Source organism: Rhincodon typus, chromosome 8 (genome assembly GCF_021869965.1).
Source record: "Rhincodon typus isolate 14 chromosome 8, sRhiTyp1.1, whole genome shotgun sequence".
Classification (NCBI taxonomy): Eukaryota; Metazoa; Chordata; class Chondrichthyes; order Orectolobiformes; family Rhincodontidae; genus Rhincodon; species Rhincodon typus.
The window spans coordinates 25,334,218-25,353,839 of NC_063339.1; the positions used below are offsets into that span (position 1 = coordinate 25,334,218).

The following is a 19,622-nucleotide window of genomic DNA, read 5'->3' on the forward strand; positions in this document are numbered from 1 at the left end:
TTTAAAAGTTGATTTATGTTGTTTGGTTCAAATTAATTAAATTTGAAAACTGTGCAACTTTGATCCAATCCTGGGCTGCTTTTTAAAAAAAAATTCAGGGTAATTCATGATATTTTGGAATTATTCTCACTACCTTCATCTTCACCACCAGTGTTACTTGTATAATGTTTTTCATTGTCATGCGTATTTGTTCATAATGCAGTATGCTACTCTCGAGCACTGAAATATATTGAATGATCATTTACTTTTCACATACAGTATAAGCTTAAGTAGAATGGTAATCCAGTCAAAACGTTGAGGTATGATGGGCAGTTAAAGTATTCGGTCGATGTAAAGAAGCCATCGACAAACATAACACTATATCTGATAGCATTTGATACAAGTTAAAGTACATGACTTAAATTTGCTAGTAGTCAGCGATTAAAATGGAAAGAGAAACAAACCTAGAAACTGGTGAAACTAGATCTTCAATTCATTCCAGAAGGATTAATTTTGGCTCGGATATTGGAATGAGGATGCAGGGGTAAAATGATTAGAGAAGTGAGTTAATTTATTGTAATTAAAGAAACCTCTATTAAAGATGAATTCTGTGTAATTGCATTTGTGCATTATTTAATACCTAGGAATGCATATGAGTTATCATTTTTGACAACAATATTATTCAAAATGGTTCCAGCAATTGGTGAACTTGCATCCTTGTGAGGAAAAAATTATCTGGTATAGCACAAAAAAGGCCATGAAATAAATATAAATGTAAATAATATTTAACAGCAGCAATTTCAATGATTTATTTAAATTTTTCAAGCATGTGACTGAAAGAGTTTGAGATTATGAAGTCCAACAAATCTACCGTTCTGAAATGAAGTGTTTGTCAGAACTAGGAGGTGCACTATTGGATTAAATAAACAGGGTAGCGAAGAACAGTCAGGTGTTCTGACTCTATCATGAGGTCTGTTAATGGATTTAATGGCTTCAAAACAGATTTGTTTAAAACTTAAAAAGAGAATAGGATCCCCATTTGTTCAATGACTGTGTGTTTTGTGTTCAACTGTGTTGAAAGTTAGTACTTTCAGAAAGTGAGTGTGTTAGATAACCATGGTTTCTCACTATTTATTTGTGAATTCAATGAGAGCTGTTTCAGTGCTATGCCAGGAAAAAAAACCTGATTGTTTGTTTGGATTCAAACTTTAATTTACAGAAAGTTGGGTACAGATTTTAGAATTGATGATGCATTCAAAATCTTTGGGGAGGAAAGGAAACTACTGTAGTAGTTATTTTACTGAATGAGTAATTCAGCGGCTAATGATCTTGATATCAAATTCCAAAAACACAATTTTAAAAAAAAATTCAAAACTTCTGTAATGACTCTTGTCTACGATAGCTTGGGAAGTTAAATTCAGTCATAGAGATGCACAGCACGGAAACAGATCCTTCAGTCCAACTTTTCAGTGCTGAGCAGATATCCTAAATAAATCTCGTCCCATTTGCCAGCATTTAGCCCATATCCCTCTAACCCCTTCCTATTCATGTACCCATCCAGACACCTTTTGAATGTTGTAATCTTACCAGCCTCCTCCACTTCTTCTGGCAGCTCATTCCGTGCACGCCCCACCCTCTTAATTCATGGTATGTCCTAAAAATCCATTTTGTTATCTACTGTTCTTTTGGAAAGGAAACGTACTAGCTTTTGTGACTCTAAATTCACAACTATGAGCTTAACTCTTCATTATATGCTGTAATTGCATATCAAGCTACCAAATGGAGTGATTCACCCTCCCATTTTTGAAGATGTTTGAGGATACTTGGTACTTGGTGTCCCCTGTCCACAGCGAAAGCGTTTTTTTTTTTTTAGAAAAGCCTAAGAAATAGAGAAGGAGATCACAGACAAGAAAGCTGGCCTTATGGTTGAAACAATTCTTCCATGCTTTCTATTGATCTAGTACTTTTCCTTGGGACATTAGAAGTAAAAGTGAAGAGTCAATGACTGGCTGTTGTGTGTGGGTTGAAGGAGTCTGCCTAATGTGGCTGGTGACCATTTCTCAATACGTGTTATGCCAATAGTTGCATTCATAAAGATCTCCAATGTGATGATATGATTTTGTTAGTCCTTTTGTTAGCTAATCATAAGGAAGTATTAGTGTGTAATTTTTCATTTAGCTGTAGTACTGAGACTTGTCATTAATTCAGCTTAATCCAACTAAGTTTCTATGTGTTGTCACCATTTAATTACAAAAGTATTGCTGAAATCACACTAAGCATACCAGCCACTTTAGACAACAGTTTTCAAAGTTTTGTACTCCAGCATATTTCAAATGTGTATATTGTACAGGCTGCAAAGAAAGAAGATAAAATATTAATGACCTGTGTTTCATATATTTTCTTTTTGCATTTTGTTTCACTAGGTAATTTAAAGTTAGGAAAATGATGCAACTATTGGCTTTTTGCTGCTACAATATTGCCATTTACAGGCATGGTTATAATTAGAATCTCTGGCAAGACTAGATGGAAGGAAATGGAGCATTTTTTTTTTGTTGTTGAAGAATTTTCCCTAGTTTGTTCTTGGAAAGTATTCTATTTGTTATAATGGGAAAATTGCATTGTTGCCATTATACCAGCTGTAGGTGGTAGAACTGTAAGAAGGTCGTAAGAAACAATACTGCACTACTCGAGGACAATAACTTGCAGAAGAACCATCAGAATTCAATTTAATTTTTCTTTTTGATATCCAATCTTCCACCTTTGTAATCTCAAGGATGGGTAGGTATTTCAGGCCAAGCCTGATTGTAATCTATGACAATTTCTGCTGTCTTGATTGATTTTTGTATATTTCTATGCATATTGTACAGAGCTGTTAAACCTCTTTGGTGTGGATATGATAGAATCACTTTTTTTTTGAAGAAAACTGTTCTTTTTACTCACTAACAGTTTACTTTTTTTCAACAGTTGGCATATTGCATAGTACAGTTTCTAGAAAAAGATCCAACGTTAACTGAATCGGTATGTTTCACCAATAATTCCCAATGAATACTCTGTTTTAAAACAATGCTAAATCTGGTTGATCTTAAAATGTTTGTCCTGTGTGCTTCAGGTCGTCAGGGGTTTACTAAAGTTTTGGCCAAAAACCTGCAGTCAAAAAGAGGTAAGCAAACAGTTGGAACCTACACTTCTCTAAAAATGTGGAAAGGAAGGTTTGGGCTGATATGATAAATTATGGAAAATTTTAATTACAAAACTAAAAGCGGTTCACTGTTAAATCACTCCAGTTGCTTCCATAGCACTCAAGCACTTGACTGCACTGATTATCTTCAGAATTATGTTTCTATTAAACATTCTGCCTGCTGCTGAAGCTACTATCATTCAAAAAGTTTTAAGTTCTCACTTTGAAATAATTTATTGGAAAGTTTTTAAAATCTACTTTTTTTGTTTTTATGTTGATCAGCATATTGAATGAAAGATTCCTAAATATTTGTTATGATGTCATAACGAAGTACTTACAATCCCATAATTACAAAAGGAAATTAAAGATCTGAAATGCCATGAACAATTAATTTCTTGTACCTTCTGTGCAGATCTGTTGTGAGCATACTAAGATGCGGGTCTCCTAAGTAGATTGAATGCTGCTGTTTGACATAATACTGAATTTTGTAGAATTTTCACAATTTTAAAATAATATTTAACTGGCTTCTATAAGAATGAAAGAATCAGTTGGAAGCAAGAAATCTTAGAATGGTTGCAACACAGAAGTTATTTAGCCCATTATCTGCATTGGCACTCTGAAGAAACAATTTATCAAGTATCATTTTCTTCCTTCTCTTCTTTCCCCACCCCCCATTTTTTCCCCCTCTCCCTCTCCCTCTTCCTTGTCTTCCTCTTGCTCGTTCCCCCACCCCAAGCACTACATTGTTTCTTTTCAGCTAATCCCATTGATTTGAGCTAGTCTTCACTGTCCACTCTAATACCTCTGCATCCTTCCTGAAGTGTTGTATCCATAAATGGATGAAATGTTCTAGTTGATAACAAACTAGTGTATTTAGCCTATATAAAACAATTTCTTTGTTTTTCTACTTGCCACTATTTCTAAACCTAGGATACCTTGTTCTTTATTAACAGTTCTCTCAACCTGTCCTGCCGTGTTCAGTGAATTTAGCACATAAACATCCAGGTCCCTCTGTTCTTGCATCCTCTTTTGAAATGTAACCTTTCTTTTATTATATCTCCCAATGTCATTTCTCCCACAATAAATTACTTCTATCATGTTAAATATCTTTGCCATGTGTACATGCACTCCACCAACCCTTGGCCTTTTAAAGTTCTACACTATCCTATGCTCAATTTGCAGTGCTTCCAAGTTTGATATTATCAGCAAATTTTAATATTTTATATGTTTAATATTTAGATCATTTTAGATTTGTATGTACACATCTTCATAAAGAAGAGCAGGGTCCTAATAATCAGCCCCTGGAGTGCTCCACTATATATTCTCCTCCAGTTGTAAAAAGCTGTTAACCATGCTAATTTGTTTCCTGCTACTCAGCCAATTTTTATATTGCCACTGTCCTTTTTAACCCATGAGCTCAAACTTCGTTCACTTAGAACTCCCATTATAGATCACATCACTTGTAATGCTCTCATCAACATATTCTGTTCAAAAAAACCGGAAGTTAGTCATGCTATTTTACAGTAACATGTCTGTGCTGCCTTTCCTTTAATTAATCTCCATTTATCCAAGTAGCTATTAATTTTGTCCCAGATTCTCATTTCCAAAACTTTTACACAGCACTGAGGTTAAACTGACCACGCTATAGATGTTGGATTCACCTTTACACCCTTTTGTAAATGTGGCACCCATGTTGAAATTCTCCAGTCTTCTGACACAGGCTCAAGTCTGAAGAGGACTGGAAAAGTATGGCCAGTGCCTCCACAGTTTCCACTCTCGCTTACATCAATATCCCTGGATGCATCTCAACTGAACCTGGTGCCTTATCAACTTTGAGCACTACCCAGTACTACCCCCATCATATTCTATAACTCTTCAGATGGTCCCCTTGTTAAATATTATCTCACCAGTAATACCCTTTCTGACTTCTTCCTAATACCATTGTTGGGGATTGTAACTCTGACTTCTGTTCTTTCCTCTTGGCAACCACTATTATTGAAGTATTCTCAGAATAGTTTAACTGATCAAAGCAACCAATAATGTGGCTATAATTTCCATTATTCCATGATTGATTAATTGAAATGCATGTCTTAGGGCAGACTGCAGCATATGATTGGTTCATACAGGTAAACAAGTATTGACCACATTTGTTTAGCTGTTGGATATTAGCTTGGATGTGAACTGATATAACATGAAATTTCAACTGGAAGTGGGAGAATAGCTAGCATGAGAAATTCAGACTTCAATCTATTAATTTAAATGTGCAGTCTCATTTCTAATGAAAACCTAATACTGATGACAGACTCTGGTATGCTATGACCAGTTTTCATGTTTAATGTGTAAAATGTTCATTTTTGTTTCCAAATTTTTTGATTGTAAAGTTTTGAGGCATTTGGTTTCATTTTCAGTGAACTATAAGCTTTGCTTCGTAGAAACTTTCACTTTTTTTTTCCAAACTTCATTCCATTTCATAGGCTTGTGCCTTTTAAAATTGTTTTTCTGAAATAAAAACATGTCCTGGTGTCACAATTTCCATCTGTTCCTACTTCCCCATTGCACGGTGAGATCATCTATGTTCTGTGTGTCAGGTATGATTGACAGCCAGTCATCTCTGACACTGAACCAATCATATTCCAGGTTTCCAAGTCAGAATATGGGGACAGGCATTCCTGCTTATTCGGGTCACAGCAGCACCCCAAGACTTTGACAAAATAGTGATCCTGGTGAAGTAGTAAGACTGCTTATTACTTTTCTTTTCTGCATCATGAGCAGTAGAATTTTCTAAATTAACCATATAGGACTATTGAATAAATCATCTGTAAACCTATCAAATCCTTAATGTGCTTGACCAAGTTTGTGTTTGAGAGCATAGGTTTTTGAGTGACTGTATTTAAACTCTTGGTCTGTTGATAATCTGTGTGAATGCAGTGCCAGCCAGGTAAAATGCATATACTCAACTTTTACTTGGGCATAAGTTACTCTTTAAGACCCAATTTATAATTGGCACTGACTTAATGAAGATTTATTTTGGAACTTCCAACTCCAATGTCGAAATGGGTAATATGGATTCGACCACCCATAATAATCCTGTGCAATTCTCTTTCCATTGACTTCCTTTGATTTGGGTGGCTAATTCACTACTACCCATTTCCTGCTTCTGTCAAAGTTGAAAATTCCATTCATTATTTTGAAAAGCAGTTTCCATTTAAATTTAGTAGAAGCAATATTTAAAGATCCTGTATGCCAAGACACATCATAGGGTGCTATGTCCTTAATTTTTTTCCCTCAAGTTTTCTAATGAGTTGCACTTCTTTTATCACAGGTTTCAAAACAATGTAATAATTTTAAAATGTGATATTTTAATGAGTTCATGTTAGAGAGCTCAATGGTCGGCACAACATTGTGAGCCGAAGGGCCTGTACTGTGCTGTATATTCTATGTTCTATGACACGTAATTAAAGAATGATCCTAAGTGCTTCCACCATAGAATGAAATGCAGTTCTTAGATTAGTATGATTTTCTTAATAAATCTTTTGGATTTCATTAAAAGAAGATTCTTTAAATGGCAATAAATAAATTAAGATGGAATTGTTTTTTATTTTGTACACATTTTTGTTAATACCTAGCCCTTACATTAATAAAACTCGTGAGAGTAAAATAAATTTGCCAATATGACAAAGTGAAGATTGACTAAAGAGACACTTTAGTGTGTTGAGAACTTTGTAAAATTTCTTACGATTCTGAATTAGCAAACAAAAACCATTGTTTTGGTAGTCTGTTAGAATGTTATTCCTGAAATTAGAAACACTGAATGTCAGCACAAATTTAAGTTATTGGTATTTTAGAAGGAATAGTGATATTTTGGAATAATTCAAAGAGGTGCTCAATAAAATGAAGGCTATGATGTGCTGTAGTCCCCAACATCTCAGCTATTTTAAGCATGGAATGGAGGTTTTCAGATCAAATCGAGTTTCATTTCTGGCCTGTGCTGAACTAGTAGATCATTGCCTGTAATAGTAAGGGTACCATGGTACTACTTTGGATTGCTTTGCTTTGCTCCTGGGTCCAATTGGGGAAACGTCAACCACTGTTAGAACTGTGAGAAGTGAATGTTCGATAAGGGGATGTTTAGGCTCACATAATTAAACAAATTGTCAACATCACACACAGGAAGTTATGCCCCCTGGATGAGGTAGCAGAGTGTTAATGGGATTTGTAGAATGCTACCTTTTGATTAGTGGATACTTTCAGGAGAGATGCATAGGAAAGATTAACTTAAGAAATGGATTCAAGTATACAGAATTTATGGAAGTATTGATATGTTGAATTACAAATCCACAAAGTTAAGTGATTTGTATTGAGAAAATCATAGTGTGTTAAAATATTTTGTTCTGAAAATGAATGACTTATTGATGTTGCTTTATTTCATACTAGGTCATGTTCCTTGGAGAGTTGGAAGAAATCTTGGATGTTATTGAACCTATACAATTTGTAAAAATTCAGGACCCACTCTTCAAACAAATCTCCAGATGTGTTTCCAGCCCTCATTTCCAGGTTAGAAGTTACTTCTTGTGCCAAAGCTGGAAGCAGTATTGCTGTTAGCACAACACAGTTCTGGGATTTTAACATAAATTATTTTCTGTAGATACAAAAATACATTCAGTCTTCTAGTGTAATCGATTAATTTGTTGAGTAGGGGTGTTTGGCAATAAATGACCATAAATACCTTTTTGCTTTCTTTCCATATATATTAGATATTTAAAATTTCTCGAATCTTCGGAAGAAAAATTGAGCATCAGCGGGTTAAATCTGCTGCTACATCTTTTTAAATAGTATTTACCTCTTCAAAATTGTATTGTAAGAAATTTTGTTTTTTTGCTGCTCTGATGTTTAAATTGTTTAAAACAAATTGTAGCCTGTAGCTTGACCTCCTTTCCTACTGAATGGTGGCATTGTTTATTGAAAATTTGTGAGCATTCTTTTCAGATAAAGTTTTAAATAAAAATCATAATTGAGAGAAAGAACAGCAATATCATGCCACTAAATTTCTGATCACTGCCAAGAAAAGCCCAACACTAGAAACACTTATTCCCAAAATTAGCCTCTGGAGTTTTGCTAAGTTTTCTTGAACTGCCTCTAGTAACCTTGAAAACAGAGATCAGTACTGTTAACTAGACACTTCAATACCAACATACGACCATTTAACTATATTCTATGTTTGTACATTGGGAGCAGGGTACTGAGATCAGCTGACAGATTAAATTGAGATATTAGCATTATCTCCGTTTAATTAAAATATTCCCTTCTATCACCGTGTACCTGCTCAACTCTGCAGCCTGTCTCTCTACCTATCATTAATTTAGCTATTCTGTAGCACATGATCTTCAGGAAAATGAAGAGCTTGTTAAATATCTCTGTATAAAATTAATTTTTTTCAAAACTGAACTTTAATAAGAAATGATGTATACATTATTCTCAACGTCATATTCCTGCTTTCACACTGCAATAGAATCTTGGGTTTGCACAGGGCAGACTTTTCTTTTTGTCTGAACTTGGGTCTCTTCCCTGGTGCAAGAACATTTGAGTTTAGCGCCTTGACATGGGATTAGATAAATCCTTAAGCCCTGCACCTCAACACTTCCCTAAAGAAATAATTAGCATTTTTATGTCTGATTTTAGGTCTGGATATCAATCAAATTTAAATTGGCTTGCAAAACTGATTTAACAACCCTAGCCCAGGTTGAAATTTAACCTGTGTGCACCAATTCTCAGTTGGGTTACTTGTGAACTGTTGAGTCAATGAAGAAAAGTGTTTTATTTTGTCAAATCATCCCAGAAGTCAGCCCATAAATAGCTAGCTAACTATTAATTAACTACAGTTATCACTTTAAATTTCAAGGGTACACAAAACTGAATAGGAATAGTTGGTGTGTTGTCTACATTATAATGAGCAATTGAGTTACTTAATAATGAGTATGAAGTTGTGATGCGAATTCAATAGTCTTAATGAATTTGCTCATGTTGCATTATTTAATTTATTGTTTAATTTATGAAAATATACAAGATTAACAAATTAGTGGAATTATTTTAATTAGTGGATTAAACTCCTAAGTATGTATTAAATTAACAACATTGAATAATGTTAAGTAAATTAAAATCTAAATGTTGGTCAACGATGCTTCTGGCGTGGCATGATTGAACTAATTTTCATGTTTTGTTAGGATGTTGGCATTTGTGAGAAGTGATTGACACTAAAAAAAGATGAACTTTGTTGTGTCCCCCAGTACCAATACCTAGATATGCCAAACTGACTGTAAAGTTTCAATCTTCTTTAACAAAAAAATCCAACAGATGGCTGGGCATGGCATATTTACATCCCATTATTTCTAGTCTGTGATATCCACCATGGCCTTTCCGCATAAATGAATGGTGTTAGTTTGACTAAAGTTTTATGTTTCGATTAGATTTGATTTCCCAACAAATTGCAGCATTAGTTTAACTACTGGCTTTATTAGATGCTTATAAACTGAAATTCTATGTTGGGAGCATAGTTCTGAAAGCTTAACACTGATGAAGCCATGCTTGAAAAGCTGATCAGCCAGTCCACTACTTCCCCATGTCCATACCCACTAGATTAGATTGAGCTGAAAAATACCTAATGCCAGCTCGATGAGGCCATGAGTCTGCTCTGTAGACAGTGTGTGCTAATAAATGTCTACAGTCTAGACAATACTGGTTTCGTTAGTTTTTTTTTAAAAACCATCATCTGTTTGGGCAAGTTCTACTTGTGAAAGGTGTTTTAGTTCCTGATTGAAATGTAGGAGATCACCCAGTAACTAGAACGAATACCAAATGTTTTTAGTGTGCTTTGTTGTATTATTGCACAATCTCCTATACCTTTAAATCAGCTGGCTGATATCACCACACATGACATTTCAGAATAAGAGATCTCCATCTTGGTTTGTCTGCATTCTCAGTTGCTGGTTGGTCTATTAGCAAGCAGTCAAGAAGTCAACCATGTATACAATGTAATAGTAATTAAATAAGCATATAATCTAGATTGTATATGTAAACATGAGGTATCATGTTAGTGTGCATACTTCATTCTTGATAAACTTCCAGGTATCTGCCTAATTAGGACCCTGACTCTTTGTGGTATGTTAGTTGAGCTAATAACATATAGCAAACCATGAAGCACGTCATGCTGGCAGCGAATGATGGCGTCTCTGTGTGCTGGAGATGTTTATCATCCTAGTGCTTGCACTGCTTCCGAGCACTATGGTTTTTAAATATTGCTGTAAATCTAATTGTTTTCTTCCCTAAAGGTTGCTGAAAGGGCGCTTTATTACTGGAACAATGAATACATTATGAGTCTCATAGAAGAGAACTCTGCAGTCATTCTGCCCATCATGTTTCCCAGCCTTTACAGAATCTCTAAAGAGCATTGGAATCCGTATGTATTTTTCCATTTTAAATGAAGATATTTTGGTTTACTTGGGGAATTTCATTTTTCTGTGTACTTTCTCTAGTTCAGCAATGGCTCTGCTGATATTATTTCCTTTTTAGCTTGGACCTTCCCTTCTAACTACATTTAACTTTCCAATTGCTCACTTTGACAAGTAGTGCTCAAGCTTGTACTTGGTCGCGAGCTTAGTACAGATTTTCATTGGATGACTCATCCAGCCTTCAATTTAGCTTCCCAAGTGTCTCTGACAAACCTGCCTGCTGCTCCTGTGTCAGTTTGAATTTTGTCAAAGTTATTAATGGTTGACACCATGGGATCCTTTTCTGCTTGAGGCTGAACAGATACCAGGTCTCCAGTTCTGAGTTCCAGGAAACTACATTATTTTCTCCTTGGCTAGCTGTAGAGACGTGCCTGTGATGTGCTCAATAAAATGTGCTTTCAATTCTAATTCTAGGCAGAGTATCCATTTGAAGTATCAGTATCTGAGCTGATGGAGGGTACAAGAAACACCTTACTGGTGATTCCTCAGAGATCTATGATTTCTTCCTGAATTGGAGGAGATGGCGTTAGCTGGGTGGGATCTGCTGTCCTCTGAGTGGAGATCACGCAGATGCTGCTGGTGCATGCAGAAGCGAGAGAATGAGTAACAAAAGAGGTAGAAATTTGGGTGTGTTTTTGCAGTCGTTACAGTGGCAGTAAAGAGCAGCTGTGCAGTTAGTGAATCTTACACAGTTGCTAGGACATGAGCCGTTTCTATCCCCACTTATGGGCTCAAGGATCCTCTCATCCTATGGCGTGAAGCGATGAACGATTGACGCCCTTTGGCTTTCAGCCCTATGATAGGTTGTTTTCTCTTGGAATGACACAGGAATTAAGCGAAATAAAAATGGCCAACTCAGCTTTTGAGTATTGGTATGGGTGGATGAAAGCTGTCCAGGTCAGTGAGTAGAAAGTGCATATGACAGGAGAAGTTAGCAGTCCAGGGGAATGGGATGGATGAGAGATATTGAAAGAAGGTGTGTACAATGGTAGAAGTGATGGACCATGAGTCTTGGCGGGGATGTGTGCAGAAGCAGCATTTGAGTGAGAGAGTAGCAGAAAGAAAATGGTTACCTTTGCAGAGTGCAGCAGGTCATTAATCTTTTTCTTGCACTACTGCGCATGGCCTTGAAGCATAAACACAGCACTGACCCGAGTAGCAACTTCACACATGCTTGCAGGGTCTGGTACCATGGTCTTTGCTGGAGGCCCTGAGGAAAGAGAATGCCTCTCCGGTCTGTGAGAACCTTGGTCTTTGTCAGCAAATCAGGATGCCCATGTACCTGTGTCAGCCATCTCTGGAAAAGTCCTTCCCTGTACTACAACTGTAAAGGGCTATTCCTGACTTACGGTATTTGAACTGCTGCAAAGCTGGAATTTGGGCCCTGTATCTAAGGATGGAGGAGGTCCAGAGAAGGTTTACAAGAATGATCCTGGGGATGAAGAGCTTGTCATGTGAGGAGTGGTTGAAGACTCTGGGTCTTTACTCAGTGGAATTTTGAAGGATGAGGGGGATCTCATTGAAAATTACAGAATGCTGAGGGGCCTGGATAGAGTCGACTTGGAAAAGATGTTTCCACTGGTGTTAGAGAGAGAGAGAGACTAGGACCTGAGGGCACAGCATCGGTGAAGGGACAATCCTTTAGAGCTGAGATAAGGAATTTCTTCAAGCAGAAGGTGTTGAATCTGTGGACCTCATTGTGCTGCGGAGGCCAAGTCATTGAGTGCAGTTAAGACCGAGATAGTAAGGGGATAGTAAGGTTTTATGGAGAAAAGGCAGGGCAGTGGGGTTGAGAAACTTATCAGCCATAATCGAACGGTAGAGCAGACTCAGTGGGCTGGATGACCTAATTCTGCTCCTGTATTTTTATGGTCTTAATTTTGACACCAGCAGCAGGAAACATGCAAGTCCCAACAGTGGTTAGTGCTCTGGTTACTGCTGAATGCAATGTAAAGCAAGAGCAACACCTTTAGGGACATGGTGCATATTTAATTAGGTGAGCAGCTTAACATTGCGTGAGAAAACATGCTGGAGTTCATGGAAAGAAGCCTTCCATGAAACTCTCCTAAACTGACAGCCACCATTTGGGAATATTCAGCCCATTATTTTTGACTTCTGTTCTAATTTGAATAATTATGTCATGTGTTTCATTTAATGTAAACCTTCTGTGTTCAAGGCTCTTCTGATTGAACAATATGTAGACATTTGTAATTTCAGAAATCATTTTGCTGGATTTTCCTCCCTGTCTTATTTTCAAGCATTTTTATGTAGTGATAAATAAATTTGGTATTAATAATCCATTTACTCTAATGAGCTGATGCATACCCTAAGGTTGTTTTCTTAGATATTGTATTTTTGGTTTTATTTATAGTGGATCTAACTGCACTGGAGGGAATCTGAATACTACTGTAGCGCCAGGGATCAGGCTATGGCGACTGTCTGTGTGAAGTTTGCACATTGTCCCTGCGTCTGCATGAGTTTCCTCCCATAGTCTAAAGATGTGCAGGTTTGATTGGCCATGCTAAATTTCCAGGGATGTGCAGGTTAGATGGACTAACCATTGGAAACGCAGGGTTTCAGGGGTAGGGTGGGGGGGGTGGAATGCTCTTCGGGTCAGTGTGGACTTGATGGGCCAAATGGCCCACTCCCACACTGTAGGGATTCTGTGGTTCTATGCTAGTTATATTATTTTTTTGGAAATCACTTGAGTTTGTCAGCATTTTTTCAATGCTCAAGTAACCATAAGTTTTATTTTCTGACTTTTTTTTACTTGCAGTATGTTTGTTTCTGGTACATGATAACTTGGTCGAAACACATATTCTAAGCATTGGTCTGTTTCGCAGGGCAATTGTAGCTTTGGTCTACAATGTACTGAAGGCTTTTATGGAAATGAATGGCCCATTATTTGATGAGCTCACGGCAACCTACAAGTCGGATCGCCAAAAGTAAGATCTTAACAGTCTTCAATATGGCAGTAATCAATTAAAAATATCAAACATAGGATTTTCCGTACAACAGTTATCTTTCAAAAGCCTGTCCCTAATTAGATTTTGAGCTTTAATGCTTACCTTGAGAGATACCAAAAATGATTTGCTTAAAAATATCAGTTTTCTATTGACGCATGCAAACACATGCACAGAATAATAGGATTTGTAATATATTCTCACTTATGATTGAATGCCTGCTTTAGAAAATAACATGAAAATAAAAATTGAAATGCAATTTTCTTCAATTTGTAAGTTAATGTAAATGACTTCCTTTTCCTCCTCCCAACATCTCCCTACCCACGTCATGAACTATCAAGATTAGTGAGAAAATGATGAAGAGGTTTGGTACCCTTTAATTTCTCTGTTCATGAATTTTGGCTGCTGATATCACGATCAGTTTAAAGGGATGAGGCAGTCTGTTGATTGCATCTCCTGAATGGTAGCAGCGTCACTGCTGTACAAATCAAAACTCTCAATTTTCATCCATGATGACTGCCGCATTTGAATATGGATCACACCTAGGAACGATTAAAGCGCAATCTGTACTTTTAAGAGGTTAAGCTCCAATAATGGTTTGTTTTCCTAATACTTGCTTCAGTCTAAAGTAACAACTTACAGGAGGAGACTGCGAGATTCATAACATGGTCCTACTTTCTTTAAAATATTTTTCAGAGAAAAGAAAAAGGAAAAGGAGCGGGAAGAACTTTGGAAAAAGTTGAGGGCACTTGAAATAAAGAAAGGTGCGATAACCGGGACGTCACCTCAATGAAGAAATTTGGTGCTAGTGTTCCCATGATATAAGTTTATGTAGTAAGAGGTGGAGCAACAGTTTTCTGTATTGTGCTACTTACTAGATTTTGCATCTGTTTCATTATCAACGACAGTCAGTTCTGTAACAATATTGTATATAACTTTTCTCTTCATGTTGAAATGGTGTGTCAAAAAGAAGGGCGTCAGCACGAAACGTGTACATTAGATGGATGTTTTGAGAGCTCATTGTTCTAACTCTCTTCAAAAAAAGAAAAAAAGTCTAGCATCCACGTGGGTGGTACAGAAACTCCAAAGAAGATAGCTATATCAGGATACCTGAATCGAGCGTTCCCTACTTATTGGTGGCAGACTACAAGCAAATATATTTTAGACTGAAGGCTGTGCTCCTGCTTGACCCTGAGACTTTTTTTGCATTTTAATTTATACTTAAGGTGAAGTTATTTCTTACAAGTTATGGAAGTTTTATTTTTACTTTGGTTTGAAACCTATTTGGTGTTACAATACCTCTTATACACAGCACACTGGTTGTGTAAGGGTTAGTGTCCGTATGCATCAAGATGCAATTGATACCCTTTTGTACTGATGGAACTGTATTAAAGTGCATGCCTGGCATATGCACCAGCAGTAGTGTATATTAGAGAAAGTATCTGGTCAAGATACGTAATTGTTTTAATGGGATACAAATCTGAGTAAGCAGGAAATCTCCAATAACTAACCAAGTGTAAGTTGGTTGTACAAGATGTTGTTTGTTTGCAATATAAGCTACATAACCTTTTTATTGTTTTCACATTTACACCATGCAAATAATTCATACAGAAAACTTAACTTGAACGTTCCTATAGAGAAATGAGCCCCTTCTTAACTCCATGCACAGAATTTAATTATAAGTGCATCAGACATTGAGAGCACGAAATACGTGTATGTCGTGTGGCACGACATAAGGCTAACATTGTTAGGATTCTGTATATTTAATACGTGGGGTCATCCACGCCATGCACACTGCAGCATTCTTAATGAACCAGTAGGGAAATAAGCCATAATATCTTATGGCATAAAATGCACTGTATTGATCCAATTGGATTGTTCACTACCAGTGTTACATTGCCCCATGTTACATTGCCCCATGTTACATCACTCTGTTGATAAAGCAGTTTTTATCCCACCAGGTGTGGGAAGATGTATGGTATCAAACTTCTTTTCAAAAAAACTTTTTTGTAGTTTTTAATTTTACTGCAGCTCAGACATGCTCATCATCCTGCACTGTTCTCAACCTTTTTTTTAAAAAAAAACTTGCGTCAGACTTCAAATAACCATTAAATGATCATTAAGTTTCACAGGTTGTCCTTGATCCTTTTGTTCATTACTGCAAAGTGTTGGGATATCGGAATGGAATCTAATCAAATGCTGTTTCTTTTAAATTAGATAGCAAACATAGCAAAATTTGATTTCTTTCAGTTTGAAGAAAGGGCTAAGTGGGCCAAACAAGATACTGCCTCATCAAGAAACATGTGATATTGAGTAATCACTACTTGGTTCAAGTACAGATACAAGATATTTGCACTTAGCTAGAATTGGTTACTATACAATGGATGCTGTACATTAGATCTGCACCAGTGAAAGTGTTAAATAACACAAAAATTGATGTGTGTATGCTCCATGGAAATGTTTGGTTTTTTTGTTGGGGGGAATAAGCTAAAATAAAATATGATAAGCAGAAATAAGATATTTCAGATGAGCAGGGCTTGAAAGAAATGTATTACAACTTTTATAAAGGTTGACCAGTAAAACAAGTTAAGACTGTCTTAAAGACTCCACTGTACTTTTCAGAAGTACCAAGTGTTGAATGTGATGATGCATTCCAGTCAGTAACCTCCTTTGTTTAAGCAACCAAAGTGTTGCTGACTGAGCACATTGATAGTACATATGGTGGGTTTTGCACCAATGCAAAGCAGTTGCTGTATTTCATGACAGATTACTGTGAACACCTTCAGTTCATTTTTGACCACATACTGTAAATAGGCTGTAATCCGATGCTCATGTATTGACTGAGGAGTTTTAAAATATAAATCTTAAATATAAAATATAAAATGAATTTCTTGTGTTACCTTCTTTATCATACATGGAAAGACAATGCTACCTACTTAGTATTCTTTGTATGGAAAGTGCACTTGAAATTTTTCATGTCTTTTTATCTGTCAGCAGTATTACTAAAATCCTGGCAGTGTGTAAGTTATGTATATTGCATAATTGTACAGTAATGAATCAAATACATTCTGTAAATTATGTTCTTAAAACTGAGATTACTTTGTCAAAACCATTGATTCAAAAAATATTTTCAACAAAGTGGCATTGTATTAAACATAAAATATTAGCACCTGTATCATTTTATGTTAAACTGCTGTTCTCATCCAAGATTACCTCGAAGGCACTCTACACAAACGCTAGAATTAATTTTAGTGTGCCACTCACGTCAATGACAGACTTGAGTCTTTATAAAATCAATTATCAGTGATTTTTTTTTTGTCTGTAATCATTGCAAGTACTTTCATGTGTTATGGACACCTACATTCCTTTTGCTCCGTTGAAGGATTAGTTAACAATGAATTGCTTCGGTGCACAAGAAATATTTATATATGGAGATAACTGAACAAAGTGTGGTTGGTTGCAACTTTACTCCCTGGTTATAAATGTTAAATAGTTGACAAGTGTATAAGAAACTAAATGTCAAGGATGCTGAGGAATCTTTATTACTCTCTGAGCTGGTAATATTTTATGTAACTTACATGGATAAAATCATAAGCTAAATGGCAGTTTTTCCTTTTAATGACATTTTCTAAATAGGTCAACTTTGTTCATGACTGCAAAATATTTTGCAGTTGAGGCTTGATATTACTTGAATCTGATATTGTATTTTTGAAAGAGCAGTAAGTTCACTAGAAAATGAGTATTGAGCTTTAGACCAATATTTACTATCAAACTTCAATCTGTCGACAATATGGATATAGTTTTAAAGCAGTCTTTCTTCCATTAAATATTTGTGATGAGAAACAAATTGTTAAAAAGTACCCTTTTTTTAATGACTGCCTTAAATCACTATTCAATATGATCCGACAAGTTGTGATAGAGGCTGTTAATGGCAGTTTAGAGATTTGGGGATGGGTATTCTATAAATTCAATTTTCAGTTATGGTATTAAAATCAAAATGTTTAATGTGTAGCTGCAAAGCTGTACTAGGAAAACATTTTGTAATGGTACTATTAAACTATAAATACTAATTTATCATTTATAATATTTTTAAAAGTAAAACTAATTTTAATTAACTACAACTTTATCGTATTAAAGTTTATGTTCCAGAAAAGTACAACTTTAAACAGATTTAAGCAATCGATGTAAAAGGATTAGTTAGATTATGTAGGATCTTTTATTATTGAGGAAGAGCATTAAAGTTATATTTTATATACTCTGAATTAGTGTATATTTCTGTACTATATATTTAGTATGATTGTTAATGAAATAACTTCCGAAACAGTTTTATAATATAAAAAAGAATTATGCTAATGTGTTGCTTCTGACTCCCCCTCAAATAACTTGCTGCAAGGGAGGGCTCAGGAGAGGGGCAGTAAGGAGCAGGAAGTGAATGGATGAATGGGAAGAGTTCCAGTTGTCAGATAGGGAAGCAAAGACAGTGTGTCTTGAGGATCAGGAAAGGTCTCTCTGAAATGGCACCAATTGGATCATGTGCACTTCATTGCCTCTGGCGTGAAACAACATAAAAATTAAGTCCTAACACAGCGAGCATACTGGCCTCATTATATCACAATGCTAAAGAGAAATGCTGCCAAATGAGGCAATTTTAAATAGGGACTTGCTGTATAACACTCAAACTTTACCTTATTTAATGGTTATGGTTATGGTTAACAGTTAACTCTGAATCTATTTTAAAAAGTTCAGGTAATTTCACTCTTCAAAATGATCGCCTATAAAAGTAAAGATTATTTTTATAAAAGTCAAAATATTCAAAAGAATTTCACCAATCCTAGACTAAAACCTAACAGCAGTGGTGCAAATTCTGGTAGATGCAAAACTGCACTTGAATTAATCCAGACTGCACAATAACAGCTGATTGTTTAACCCATCACATCTGTGGTGGTATTCTGTGTCCTGCATACTTAAACTCACTTTCCTGTATGCTCTGAAACCTCTTTAATTATCGATCCTTCAAAGCAATTAACTTCCTATTTAAATAATAGATGGAATCTTTTTTAATATTGGTTTGTGGCAGTGAACTTTATGCTGGCCTTCCTTGAAATTGTTCTTACGAATGTGTTCACATTTTGACCATCAGGATAACTTTGAAGGACTCAATCAGATCTGTATAATTTTAACACCCTCCCCAAAAAATTATCTAAAGTAATTTATTAGAATTTGCCTTGGGAGCCCACAATCCCATGGTCTAAATGTGGACTTTACCAGTTTTAAAATCTCTCCACCCCCAGCCTCATTCCCATGTCCAACCCTCCCTCTCATCCCCGCCTCCTTGACCTGACACAACCTGTCCGTCTTCTCTCCCACCTATCTGCTCCTCCCACCTCAGTGACCAATCCCCACCACTGCCTACCTGCACTTACCTATCACAATCCCAACTACCTTCCCCAGCCCCACCCTCCTCTCTATTTATTTGAGCTCCCTTCCCCCATCCCCATTTCTGAAGAAGGGTCCTGACCAAAACATCAGCTTTCTTGCTTCTCTGATGCTGCTTGGCCTGCTGTGTTCCTCCAGCTCCACACTGTTATATCTTAAGTAATTTATTCCTAGTTTTCCAATTTGTAAGCAAATCATTTTTTGTAAAGAAGTACCTGTTGCTGAGGGTGGAGTTTCTCTTCAACCTGCTGACTAGAACCCCAAGCAAATATAGCATTTCAGAATAGGTAATGCTAGAAGTATTTGGCTCTTTAGGCAATATCTGTCTCCTTCCAACAGATCCTTACCCCACAGATGCCACCAAACTTGCTTGAGTATTTACAGTATTTCATGTTTATTTTAGACTTCCAATATTTTATCTCTAGAAATTCAGATGTCTAATCAAAATAAAATGTTTGATTTTTAAGGCCACTCTATTTTCATGCATTGCATTGGCTGAGGTAGACTGCTTGAATGATTAATTTTGCTTTGTCTTTAAAGTTCAAGCACCTGCTACTCCAT

The 19,622-nt window shown here is 36.1% G+C and overlaps 1 protein-coding gene across 1 annotated transcript in view; it reads left to right on the forward strand.

Annotated features, from left to right (window-relative positions):
* Positions 1-18,384, forward strand: part of LOC109912056 (serine/threonine-protein phosphatase 2A 56 kDa regulatory subunit epsilon isoform-like) — a 30,901-nt gene extending 12,517 nt beyond the window's left edge. The window contains exons 2-7 of the mRNA XM_048600069.1: positions 2,926-2,997; positions 3,089-3,139; positions 7,592-7,711; positions 10,483-10,610; positions 13,506-13,607; positions 14,322-18,384. Coding sequence (XP_048456026.1) covers positions 2,926-2,997; positions 3,089-3,139; positions 7,592-7,711; positions 10,483-10,610; positions 13,506-13,607; positions 14,322-14,418 — 570 coding nt within the window. The 3' untranslated portion in view covers positions 14,419-18,384. The remainder of the gene's footprint in view (positions 1-2,925; positions 2,998-3,088; positions 3,140-7,591; positions 7,712-10,482; positions 10,611-13,505; positions 13,608-14,321) is intronic.
* The last annotated feature ends 1,238 nt before the right edge of the window (positions 18,385-19,622 follow it).